We start from the raw sequence: 13,094 nt of genomic DNA, 5'->3' as shown, positions 1-13,094 counted from the left end.
GCTCAAACAGATATTCCTGGGTATCAAAGTTGAAAATTAAAACTCTTGGATACAGTTTTCTCATTGTGTTGTGTTGAACACGTGATAACTGTAAGTATAAGGTATTCTTGTTTTTTGAGGTGGCCTCCAGGGTTTCTCCTATGTACTGCAGTAGCATCTGAAAAGCAAATTTGCTAAAGCCGGCAAGTGTGAATAAGTGTTGGTGTGCAAGGTTTGTGTGTATTATGTTGAATGTTGAGTGCCAGCGCCTGGCAACTTCACAGCCAGAGGGCAGTGAACACCTGGTCCACTGTCCCCCGACTCCTATCCCATGCCACAAGGGGGGGGGGGGGTTGTTATTTGGTTTTTAAGAGCATTAGCAACTAAGGCCATATTGCTCCTCCGGAATATGCGGTGATCATTCCCTGACCTTTCCGCATCCTCCGTATTTGGTGGTGATGGGTTCGAACGCTGCCACGAGGGGGGCATGCCAGGGACCACAAACAGGTCAAGACTCTTGGTGGGATAACACGAATACTTGTTCCAAATAAATAATGAAAAATGAAAAGGAAGGAACGTAGCGTGAGAAGTAGGGATAATGGTATGGATGGGAAAGAAAAGGAAAGCAAGGAGATGAAAAAAATAGGCATCTCCAGAAAAGGAAGTCAGCAAGAGATTAAAGATTAAAAGATACTAGTGGACAAAGCTTAGAGTTTGGTAAGGCCACACTGCCAAATAAAAGTAAAACTAGTATACATATTATTTACGAAGCCAACAATTTAACATTTCTCTCAACTAGAGAAGAATAGGCAAATCACTATTTACACCAATAAATAAATACCAAATTTGGTTATCAAAACTACAATCACTTTTGGAGATTAATTTAATTTAACCCTTGTAGGAAGGGTGTTTTCACTCCTGCACTTATGTGAAGAAAACAGAACACTCATAATAAGACAGTAAAGAAACTAACATTCTACAACAAAGCAATAACAATGAAATCAGCTTTAGAATGTAAACTCCATCCATTTTAGAGGATACACTTTCATTAACTCTATCAAGTAGGTTAACCAACATACACGTAAAAGAGAACATAAACATAGAGCATGTATCCTTTCCATGCTTAAATCGTCAAGTTTCACATACTGCCCAACAAAACAACAATAAACACAAATCAAACTTTATCCTAAGTTTGGTCCTTAAAATCAACTCAAGACCAAAACAGAAAAAAAAAAAAACATCTATTACTCACACTAAGTTAGATACAAAGACCTAAAGATCGTGTCTCATCCACAACTGCATATCTACAGCTTAGACAAACCAATCATGAGATCCCACAATACTGCTGTGAGCCAAAGTCTCATACATGGAAGAGAAATCCATGTACAAACCAAGTCTCAAATAGAGTAACTAAGTATCAACAGTGCAATCCAAGTTCAATAAACATAATACTCAATAACATATCACTTTAAAAAACAATAAAACTATCATCTGTCTGATTCAGTGCTAATAATACTAGGACTATAGTTTAACATTTTGTAAGACAGCAAAATTACATTTAATAATCTTTCCAAGTTTTAATTCGGACTCATTAATCTGGTCAGAAACATGAACCCTTAATTTCGGTGCAAAGATTATTTAAAACTATGTACAATGTTCCACTCATGAAACAACCAGCTCATATCCAATCATTGTCTTCTATAAATTTTAGAATCCAAATACATACTAATAAAGTAATGCACCACAATCATGTTAGTTACTTGAAGGTATATCTCTATTCATTATAGATTTTATTCTGATAAACAGCCTATCTGCATATTCAGATAAAGCCATAAAATTATCCTTATTCTCTAAGAATTGAGTCCAATTGAACTAATCAAATATCCCAGTTAGGATTTGAAGCTCACGTCTAATATCTAAATATATGTTGTAGTCAAATAACAGATGCTCCACAGTCTCAGGAGCACTGCAGTGACAGAGAGGAGAGTTGACCACACCAAAAGAGAATAACTTGCTGTTAAGGTTCCTGTGTCCTGTTTTCTACATCAGCATGTTCAGGAGGCAACTAGAGGGAGTAATACTCTTGATTTGATTATCAGTAGTGATTCTTCATGCATTAAGAATCTGCAGGTAAATGAACCACTAGGTGGCAGTGATCACAGTGTGCTGAAGTGGTATTTACTCAAAGAGGTAACTACCATTAGGAGTAAAGGGAAGGGTTATTGCTTTCGTAAAGGCAACTACGATGGACTGTGACAGTATTCAAATTCTATACAGTGGGACCAACTGATGATATTACCAACAGCAAATTCAAAATGGGAAGCATTCAAAGAACTTATCTTGGAAGCTACTAGTCTTTACCAACTAAGAAATATTGTTCAAGGTTTAGGCCTAAGTGGATGTCAGATGAACTAATGAGACATATGGCAGAGAAGAAAAATCCATGGGATACATACAAATTAACACGTGACACAGAAGCCTATGATAGATACAAGTTGATCTGTAACCAAGTTACAAAGGAGGTTAGGCAGGCGAAGGCAGGTTACGAGAAATCTTTGGCAAGGGATGCAAAGAAAAACAGCAAAGAGTTCTTTACTTATGTAAACTCTAGAAGGAAGGGGATGAATCAGATTGGTCCACTTGATATCGATGGGTCAACTGTTGATGATCCTGCTCAGGTAGCTAACAAACTAAATGAATATTTTGCATCAACATTCACATATGAGGAGTTCTTCGGCAAGGGGAATGCCAGAGGTGTATTCAACTCTGGCAGTAAGCTAGAGAATCTTGTAATAACTGAGAGTAAAGTGGAGGAGAAATTGTTGAAGATAAACACAAGAAAGGCACCTGGGGTGGATGGGATCTATCCAGTTATATTAAAGGAGGCAGCAAAGGAAGTAAGCAAACCCTTAGCCATAATTATGAGAGCTTCCTTGGACTCAGGAGAAGACCCATGGACTGGAGATGTGCAAATGTGATCCCAATTCACAAAGGAGGATCAAAGGGCGACACAAGTAATTAAAGACCTGTGAGTTTAACTTCTGTTCCCGGAAAATTAATGGAGGCACTGGTTAAAGAAGCACTGCAGGATCATCTAGACAAGACTTCAGTTATAGCTCGGACACAGCATGGTTTTGTTAAGGGGAAGTCTTGCCTGACCAATTTGATTGGATACTATGATGCAGTCACAAAAGAACTGGATGCAGGGAATAACTTTGATATTATATATTTGGATCTTAGAAAGGCTTTTGATACTGTTGCACATGGAAGACTGCTGCACAAATTGGAGCAGTGTGGCATTGGAGGCAAATTGCTACTATGGATAAAGGGGTGGTTGAGGGGGAGAAGACAGAGAGTGGTAATCAATGGACACTGCTCATCGCGGACTAATGTTATTAGTGGAGTTCCTCAGGGTTCAATGTTGGGTCCATTATTGTTTTCTGTATTTATAAATGATATTGATGATGGTATATCAAGCTTAATGTCCAAGTTTGCAGATGATACGAAGGTTGGCAGGGTTGTCAAGGACACTACTGACACTATGCTACTGCAACAGGATCTGGAAAGGTTGAGCAGATGGGCTGAGAGGTGGCAAATGAAGTTTAACATTGACAAATGCAAAGTACTACATATGGGAAACAGCAACCCCAGAGCAACATATCAACTCTGTGGTACTACACTGACAGTGGTAGAGAATGAAAGGGACCTGGGGGGGTGGTTGTGCAGGCAGATATGAAGTTCTCTGAGCAGTGCAGACGGGCTGCAAGAGTAGCTCATGATGTATTGTCAATGATATATAGCAATTTTTCTAGCAGGGATAAGGAGGTGATTATTCCCTTGTATAAGGCAATGGTTAGGCCACACCTAGAGTACTGTATACAGATCTGGAGGTCTGATTTCAAGAAGGATGTAGAGATGCTGGAACGAGTACAGAGAAGGGCAACAAGATTAGTGAATGGAACAAAGGGGTACTCTTAAGAAGGAAGGCTTAAGTTTTGCAAATTATGGTGTCTGGACACTAGGCACCGGCGAGGTGATCTGATAGAGGTGTACAAAGCCTTGAATGGTTTGAGCATGCTCAATGCTGATGGGATTCTTCCTTTTGCTCAGAATAATCACCTGAGAGGGCATAAATTCAAATTGAGGAAAGACAGATGTAGGATAGACGTGAGGAAATTTGCCTTTAGCCAGCGAGTGGTTGGTTGGTGGAACAGACTTCCATCCCTTGTTGTGGAAGTTGATAGCCTAAATAAGTTTAAGGCTCAGCTGGACAGGTATTACGAACGAACAGAGGGGTGAAGTGGAAGTGGTTATATTTTATTTTATTTTTTTTTTTTCTAGCTGATGCTGCATAAGCTTGCTTTCTTGCATCAAATGCCTCTACTAATGCTAATGCTAAAACAATTGACTGTAGTATATTTCTAGACATTCTGTATATTATTATACATAACAAAAATTCAATAAAAGAATTGTTTATGATCCACTTACCAGAATTCTGTGATGCAGAACACAGAGAAAAGTCACAAGAGTCACTTTGGTTAATCATTCTTTATACCGTATCACTAAATCAATGTAAAAATATATAACACAGAAATCAATCATTTAATATCACTTTACTGCCAAGTGTCAAAATACATAATATCAAATCTACAGCATCTAAATTTAACACTGGTTGCAAAAAAAAATTACTTATAACAAGTACATTAGCATGGTTAACAGAAATGGCATCAACAACGTAATAAAAACATACAGGCTGGCTTGCCCCAACATAGCTATCAAAAAAAAAACAAAAAGGGTTTACATTGAACTAAAGGATTATTGTAAAACAAAATATCAGTAGAATAACCAATAAACAACTAATAACAAGATAAATTGATGCAACTGATAACAGGAGGGAAATAATCCTAAAAATTATTTAAAAATATAAAAACATTATGAGTAATTTTAGATATTAAACAGTTTAAGTATAACATGACAAGAGGGAAAGAGGCAATGGAAGAGCTGGCCTTTAAAGTAGCACTAGAACTTGCTGAGACAGGTGAAAAATTGTGCAGGGCACAATTTTTCATAATAAAATTCTACAAAATATAAAATTAATAAAATAATAAAATTTCATAATAAAATTCTACAAACTAGTTTTTAAACACTGATTTCTAAGATAAATTCTTTCTCCAACTTTTCTGTTAGAAAAATCTTTAACAGCATCACCAAAATTTGTACTGTCAGTAAGTCAGTGCTGGAATAATGCTCAGTTCCTCAGTTAGTAGAGCATTAGACTCGTAACCTATCGGGCTTTTTTAGCCTATTGGGGAGTACAACGTGTTCAGGAAGGATAGACAGGACAGGAAGGGAGGAGAGGTAAAGCTGTTAGTTAAGAAATACATAAAATCTAAGGAAGTGCATCCAACTGAAGTTGGTGGACAATGCAGTGTTGAGTCTGTTAACAGTGAAATATGCACTGGGAAAGGAAAAATGAGAGTAGGTGTGTGTTATAGGCCTAATGAATCTGATCAGTATAATGAGAACTTGTACAGAGAAATAGAGTGGGTCAGTAAATCAGAATGTCTTATAATGGGCGATTTTAGCTTAGTATTAGTAATGGCTGCACGGTGCAAGAAAGCCTATGGCTTATGCTGCACCAGCCAAAAAAAAAAAAAAAACCGAATAAAACAAATGATAAAAAAAAACAACTAATAATTAAGAAAAGAAAAGGAAATTAAACCTATCATCCTATGCATTTCCTTCACCCGAAGGTACTATTCAGATGACCTTTGAATTTCCCCAAACGTCAGCCTCTACCACCCGTGTAGGCAACTTATTCCAGTAATTTATAACTCGCTGGCTAAAATAAAACTTCCGACAGTCCAATCTAAACATTTTCCTCCGTAACTTGAATTTATATCCCCTAGTTCTAGCATCATTTATAATCTTGAAAATTTCGTCCTCATTCATTTTACTGATGCCTCTCAGAGCCTTAAACACCTCAATCAAATCTCCTCTAAGGTGTCTAGTTTCCAAACTCTGCAACCCATATATTCGAAGTCTTTCTTCATAAGGACGCCCTTTTGCCGATCTCACCAGGCGAGTTACCCATCTTTGCACCCTTTCAAGAAGCTCGATGTCTTTCTTTAGGTGCGGTCTCCATACTTGAACACAGTATTCCAAGTGTGGTCTAACATAAGCCTTATATAATGGGATTATCACGTCCCTATCTCTACTTGCAAAAAGTTCGATAGATCATCGATAGGACACCATGGGCCTTCCTTGCAACCTGTTTACAATGCTCAGAGAATTTCATGTCTGACCGTATCATAACACCCAAGTCCCTTTCCTCCAGTACTGGGTTTAGTTGAACTCCACCAAGTGAATAAGTTATTTTGGGATTACTGTTTCCCAGGTGTAATACCTTACACTTTGTTGGATTAAAGCATAGCTGCCATTTTTCTGACCATTCCTGAAGTCTATCTAGGTCTCTCTGAAGAAGCTCAGCTTGACAGTGATCATTAACTACTCTACCAATTTTAACATCATCTGCAAATTTAGACATCACGCCCTCTATCTCTTCATCAATGTCGTTTATGAAAATTAAAAACAACAGTGGTCCTAATACTGATCTTTGGGGAACCCCACTTCTTACATCAACCCAATCTGAGGAATAGCCATTTATCACAACCCTCTGCCTCCTGCCCTGAAGCCATCCTTCTATTCATCTAAGAATTTTCCCAGTGATTCCAACCTGCTCCAGCTTATAAAGCAACCGCTCATGTGGGACTGAGTCAAAAGCTTTTCTGAAATCTAAATAAAAAATGTCGAAATTATTCCCTAAATCCATCTGGTGAGTGACCCTTTTTCGAAATAGTGAACCAGATTTGTTAAACATGATTTTCCCTTTACAAAACCATGCTGAGTATCCTTGAGAATTTCAATTCGATCCAAATGATTCTTAATTCCACCCTTGATCATTGCCTCCATGATTTTCCCTACTACTGAAGTCAGACTGACAGGTCGATAATTTCCCACTTCACTATTAGAGCCACCATTATGTATGGGAGATACATTGGCACTTTTCCAATCCAACGGAATCTCCCCAGAATCTAGTGAGGCTCGCATAATTAGCCACAATGGTTCAATGCACTCACTTGCCACCTCCCTTAAGATTATAGGGTATATTCCATCAACTCCAGGAGCCTTACTGGTCTGTAGGCTCGAAAGTTTTTTCATTAAATAATCTTGCGAAATTTCAATATCATTAATTACATATTTTTTAACTTCGCTCCCACAATTTCCCATTGCCACAAAAGGTTTTTCATTTGTAAATATCGATGCAAAATAACTGTTGAGTTCATCTGCAACGGCAGCAAGTGTATTTAATACTATCCACTTTCCCTTACGTAAAGGTCCGATCTGGTTTGCCCTGCTCTTCTTGGCATTTATATATGTGAAGAATTCTTTATCCCCCCCTCTTTGCTCTGTTTGCTAGTGATTTCTCATAAACTGCCTTTGCCTGTCGAACCTTTTCTGTGGCTCTATTACACACCACCTTGTAGCTATTATAGGCTTCAGTACTTTTTACTGCTCTGTAACCTTTCCATGCCACCTTTTTCTGCTCAAGTAATGTGGCAACTTCACTATTCATCCAACTTGGAACCCTCCTCGTGGAGTATTTTTTTAATGGTGTATACGCATTCAAGGCATCTGTGATTAATGTTTTAAAAGCGTACCACAGTTCAAATGTATTCATTTTCTGCACGATATCTACCCAGTTAATAAAGGCCATGTAGCACCTTAAGGCATCGTAATTTGCTTTTCTGAAATTAAAACCCATTCCTTTGCCTTTTACATAATGCTGCTACCTCTCCCGTCATCATCCAACGTAGAACTCCGTGATCACTTCCTGCTATTGGTTCCTCTACTGTCAGCCCTGTTATGTCATCTGATTCATGTGTAATGATGAGGTCTAGGATATTCTTTTCTCTAGTACTTTCCCTAACATGTTGATACAAATAACAGTCATCTTGTTGATTTAAAAATTTTGTTCCCCCTGTAGAGTTCCCTTCCCATTTACTCCAATCAATTACAGGCAAATTGAAATCACCCATAATAAAGCACTGACGCTTACTTGCCCATTATATTTTCCTGTAGAGGCTTTTGTCATAATCTTCACAATCACCTGGTCTGTAGATTACTCCTACTCGCATTATACCTTTGTTTCCACCTATCTCACACAATACAGACTCTATACTAGCATGTGAAATGTCTGAATCTGGAAAGCTATCGTCACACTCAGGCTGCTTCTGATAAAAAGCATTACCCCACCACCCCTTCTATCTACCCTATCCTTCCTAAATACATCATACAAGCCATACTGAAACTCATCATCCCCAATTTCCGGGTGGCACTACGTCTCTGTAAGCCCTATTATGTCCGCGTTACTTGTTTTAACCAGCAGTTCGAATTCGCTCATTTAGCATTAGCATTAGTAGAGGCATTTGATGCAAGAAAGCAAGCTTATGCAGCATCAGCAAAAAAAAAAAAAATAAAATAAATAAATAAAAAAGAACCACTTCCACTTCACCCCTCTGTTCGTTCGAAATACCTGCCCAGCTGAGCCTTAAACTTATTTAGGCTATCAACTTCCACGACAAGGGATGGAAGTCTGTTCCACCAACCAACTACCCACTGGCTAAAGGCAAATTTCCGCACGTCTATCCTACATCTGTCTTTCCTCAATTTGAATTTATGCCCTCTCAGGTGATTATTCTGAGCAAGAGGAGGAATCCCATCAGAATTGAGCATACTCAAACCATTCAAGGCTTTATACACCTCTATCAGATCACCTCGCTGGTGCCTAGTCTCCAGACACTGTACTTTGCAAAACTTAAGCCTTTCTTCTTAAGAGCACCCCTTTGTTCCATTCACTAATCTTGTTGCCCTTCTCTGTACTCGTTCCAGCAGCTCAACATCCTTCTTGAAATGAGGCCTCCAGGCCTGTATACAGTACTCTAGGTGTGGCCTAACCATTGCCTTATACAAGGGAATAATCACCTCCTTATCCCTGCTAGAAAAATTGCTATATATCATTGACAATACACCATGAGCTACTCTTGCAGCCCGTCTGCACTGCTCAGAGAACTTCATATCTGCCTGCACAACCACCCCCAGGTCCCTTTCATTCTCTACCACTGTCAGTGTAGTATCACAGAGTTGATACGTTGCTCTGGGGTTGCTGTTTCCCATATGTAGTACTTTACATTTGTCAATGTTAAACTTCATTTGCCACCTCTCAGCCCACCTGCTCAACCTTTCCAGATCCTGTTGCAGCAGCATAGTGTCAATAGTGTCCTTGACAACCCTGCCAACCTTCGTATTGTCTGTAAACTTGGACATTAAGCTTGATACACCATCATCAATATCATTTATAAATACAGAAAACAATAATGGACCCAATACTGAACCCTGAGGGACTCCACTAATGACATTAGTCCACGATGAGCAGTGTCCATTGATCACCACTCTCTGTCTTCTCCCGCTAAAACACCCCTTTATTATTCATAGCAGCAATTTGTTTCCAATGCCGCACTGCCCCAATTTGTTGCAGCAGTCTTCCATGTGCAACAGTATCAAAAGCCTTTCTTACTGCATCATAGTATCCTATCAAATTGGTCAGGCAAGACTTCCCCTTAACAAAACCATGCTGTGTCCGAGCTATAACTGAAGTGTTGTCTAGATGATCCTGCAGTGCTTCTTTAACCAGTGCCTCCATTAATTTTCCTGGAACAGAAGTTAAACTCACAGGTCTATAATTACTTGTGTCAGCCTTTGATCCTCCTTTGTGAATGGGGTCACATTTGCACATTTCCAGTCTATGGGTACCTCCCCTGAGTCCAAGGAAGCTCTCATAATTATGGCTAAGGGTTTGCTTACTTCCTTTGCTGCCTCCTTTAATATAACTGGATAGATCCCATCCACCCCGGGTGCCTTTCTTGTGTTTATCTTCAACAGTTTCTCCTCCACTTTACTCCCAGTTATTTCAAGATTCTGTAGCTTACTGCTAGAGTTGAATACACCTCTGGCATTCCCCTTGCTGAATAACTCCTCATGTGTGAATGTCGATGCAAAATATTCATTTAGTTTGTTAGCTACCTGAGCAGGATCATCAACAGTTGACCCATCAATATCAAGTGGACCAATCTGATTCATCCCCTTCCTTCTAGAGTTTACATAAGTAAAGAACTCTTTGCTGTTTTTCTTTGCATCCCTTGCCAAGGATTTCTCGTAATCTGCCTTCGCCTGCCTAACCTCCTTTGTAACTTGGTTGCATATCAACTTGTATCTATCATAGGCTTCTGTGTCATGTGTTAATTTGTAAGTATCCCATGCATTTTTCTTCTCTGCCATATGCCTCATTAGTTCATCTGACATCCATTTTGGCCTAAACCTTGAACAATATTTCTTAGTCGGTATGTAAAGCCTAGTAGCTTCCAAGATAAGTTCTTTGAATGCTTCCCATTTTGAATTTGCTGTTGGTAACATCGTCAGTTGGTCCCACTGTATAGAATTTAAATACTGTCTCAGTCCATCGTAGTCGCCTTTACGGAAGCAATAACCCTTCCCTTTACCCCTAATGGTAGTTACCTCTTTGAGTAAATCCCACTTCAGCACACTGTGATCACTGCCACCTAGTGATTCATTTATCTGCAGATTCTTAATGCATGAAAAATCACTACTGATAATCAAATCAAGAGTATTACTCCCTCTACTTGCCTCCCGAACATGCTGATGTAGAAAACAATCATCCAATAAATCCACAAAAGCCTTGCTAGTGTGTGAGTGACCAGCCCCCAAATTCCAGTCAATATCTGGGAAATTAAAATCTCCCATTATAAGACTCTCTCATTTACTGGCCCACTCTATTTCTCTGTACAGTTCCTTATTATACTCATCAGAGTCATTAGGCCTATAGCACACTCCTACTCTCAATTTTGATCTCCCAATGCTTATGTCACAGCAAACTGACTCGACACTGCACTGTCCAGCGATGCCGACTGGCTTCACTTCCTTGGATTTTATGTATTTCTTAACTAATAGCATAATTCCTCCTCCCTTCCTATTCTGTCTATCCTTTCTGTAGACATTGTACTCCCCAAATTCCAGTTCTGCATTCCTTATATCTGTGTGACACCACATCTCTGAAATCCCAACAATATCTGCCTTTGATGTTTTGAGCAATACCCCAAATTCAAATTTATTTACTTAACTCCTAGCATTGGTGTACACACAAGTATACATGCACCTGTTTCTATTCTTAGCTACCCTAACACAACCCATGTGTTTACTTGTACCCCAATGATTCCCAGCAGTCTCTGAAATATCCTGCATCTTATTTTCCAGGCTGCTGCTCATTCCAATAGAAGCAGTGGCAAGAATCACTTTCACCTCTGCCAGTGGCTACTGTTAATCTATTAGTCCTTGTATCCCTCCAATCTAGCAGTTTTCCGACCCACCTAATACTGCCTCGATAGCATCAGCAAATATTCTTGCACCCTTTCTATTTAAGTGTATCCCATCCCTGTAGAAGCAATCTCTCCTCTCTCTCCTGTTAACAAGTTTTGATACTTTATGCAACAAACACGTTTTGTTGCATAATGGAGATGCATTCCCACCAGTTCCTCAGATTTATGCTGTTGCATTGAAAAAAAACATATGAAAGTATGTTCAAGATCCCAAGATGCAAGAGAGAAACATATTGTACGGCAGTGGAAACAGAAGAAGAAAGAATGAATTTTTACCAGGAAAAAAGTAACATAAAATATATTCCACTGGTTAAACCAAAAAAGGTTCTTCCAACTTTGCATATAGAACTTTGGTTAATAAAGAATTTTTTTAAGGCTGTGGGGATTGAAGAGGCAGATTTTGCTACCTAAGAGAAGTGTTTCCCAATTTAACAGATACAAAACTGAAAGGAATTTTCATTGGTTCTAAAATAAAGAAACACTTCAAAAATGGTGTATTTGAAACAAAGCTATAAGATACTAACTAGCAGCTTGACAATCATTTAAAACAGTTGTGCCTGGCATGATTACAAATTAGCAGAGGACAACGAAACCTACAATATGGATTTCTTGGAAGAAGAAAAGAAGATAATTATGAATCTCTGGTGTCAACTTTATTACAATATTATAAAGATATGTGTTGCTGAACATCTTTGAAATTTCATTTTCTTCATTCCCATCTCAGTTTTTAACTCAGAATTTGGAAGATATAAGTGATGAGCAAGGGAAACACTTCACAGGACATATCTACTATGGAAAAGCAGTGACAAGGTCACTGGAATACTGCTGTGATGAAAGATTACTGCAATTTTCTTAAAAGGAAAGCAAAATTCACTAAGAAAAACTCTTGCAAAAATTTCTAAAGAAATTGAAAATGTATGTACCACATTATATGGTTAATTAAAGTATTTTAAAACAAACAAGACTCATTTTTAAGACGGCATGGTATGCCATATGATTTTGTAATAACGGAGAGCAAAGTGGAGGAGAGAAATTGTTGATGTTAAACATAAAAAAGGCACCTGGGACAGATGGAATCTATCCAAATGTATTTTGGAATCTGTGCAAATGTATCCCCAATTCACAAAGGGTGACACAAATAATTATAGACCTGTTAGATTAACTTCTGTTCTGGAGAAAATAATGGAGTCACTGGTTAAAGAAGTGATGCAGGATCACCTAGACTAGACTGTAGTAATAGTTCAGATACAGCATGGGTTTGTTAAAGGGAAGTCTTGTCTGACCAATTTGACTGGATACTACGATATGGTCACAAAGGAACTGGATAAAAAATATAAATTTGATATCATATACTTGGATTTCAGGAAAGCTTTTAATGCTGTTGAAAATGGAAGACTGCTGTACAAATTGGAGTGGTATAGCATTAAAGGCAAGTTCCTGCAATGGATAAAGGGATGGTTGAGTGGGAGACAGCAGAGAGTGGTAATAAATGGACACTGCTCTACATGGATTAATGTTATTAGTGGAGTTTGCCAGGGTTCTGTGCTGGGCCTATTGTTGTTTTGAGTATTTATCATGATATCGATGAAGGCATATCAGGCT

The 13,094-nt window shown here is 38.6% G+C and overlaps 1 protein-coding gene across 1 annotated transcript in view; it reads right to left on the bottom strand.

The window, feature by feature from the left end:
* Positions 1–13,094, bottom strand: part of LOC150086055 (DNA (cytosine-5)-methyltransferase 3A-like) — a 233,524-nt gene that overhangs the window by 203,302 nt on the left and 17,128 nt on the right. Inside the window, exon 2 of the mRNA XM_090373678.1 lies at positions 4,468–4,541. Coding sequence (XP_090229804.1) covers positions 4,468–4,525 — 58 coding nt within the window. The 5' untranslated portion in view covers positions 4,526–4,541. The remainder of the gene's footprint in view (positions 1–4,467; positions 4,542–13,094) is intronic.

This window comes from Mastigoproctus giganteus, chromosome 5 (genome assembly GCF_048544385.1).
Source record: "Mastigoproctus giganteus isolate SK-2022 chromosome 5, ASM4854438v1, whole genome shotgun sequence".
Taxonomy (NCBI): Eukaryota; Metazoa; Arthropoda; class Arachnida; order Uropygi; family Thelyphonidae; genus Mastigoproctus; species Mastigoproctus giganteus.
The sequence above is the reverse complement of the archived record's forward strand: the minus strand, read 5'-3'. Positions and strand labels throughout refer to the sequence as shown.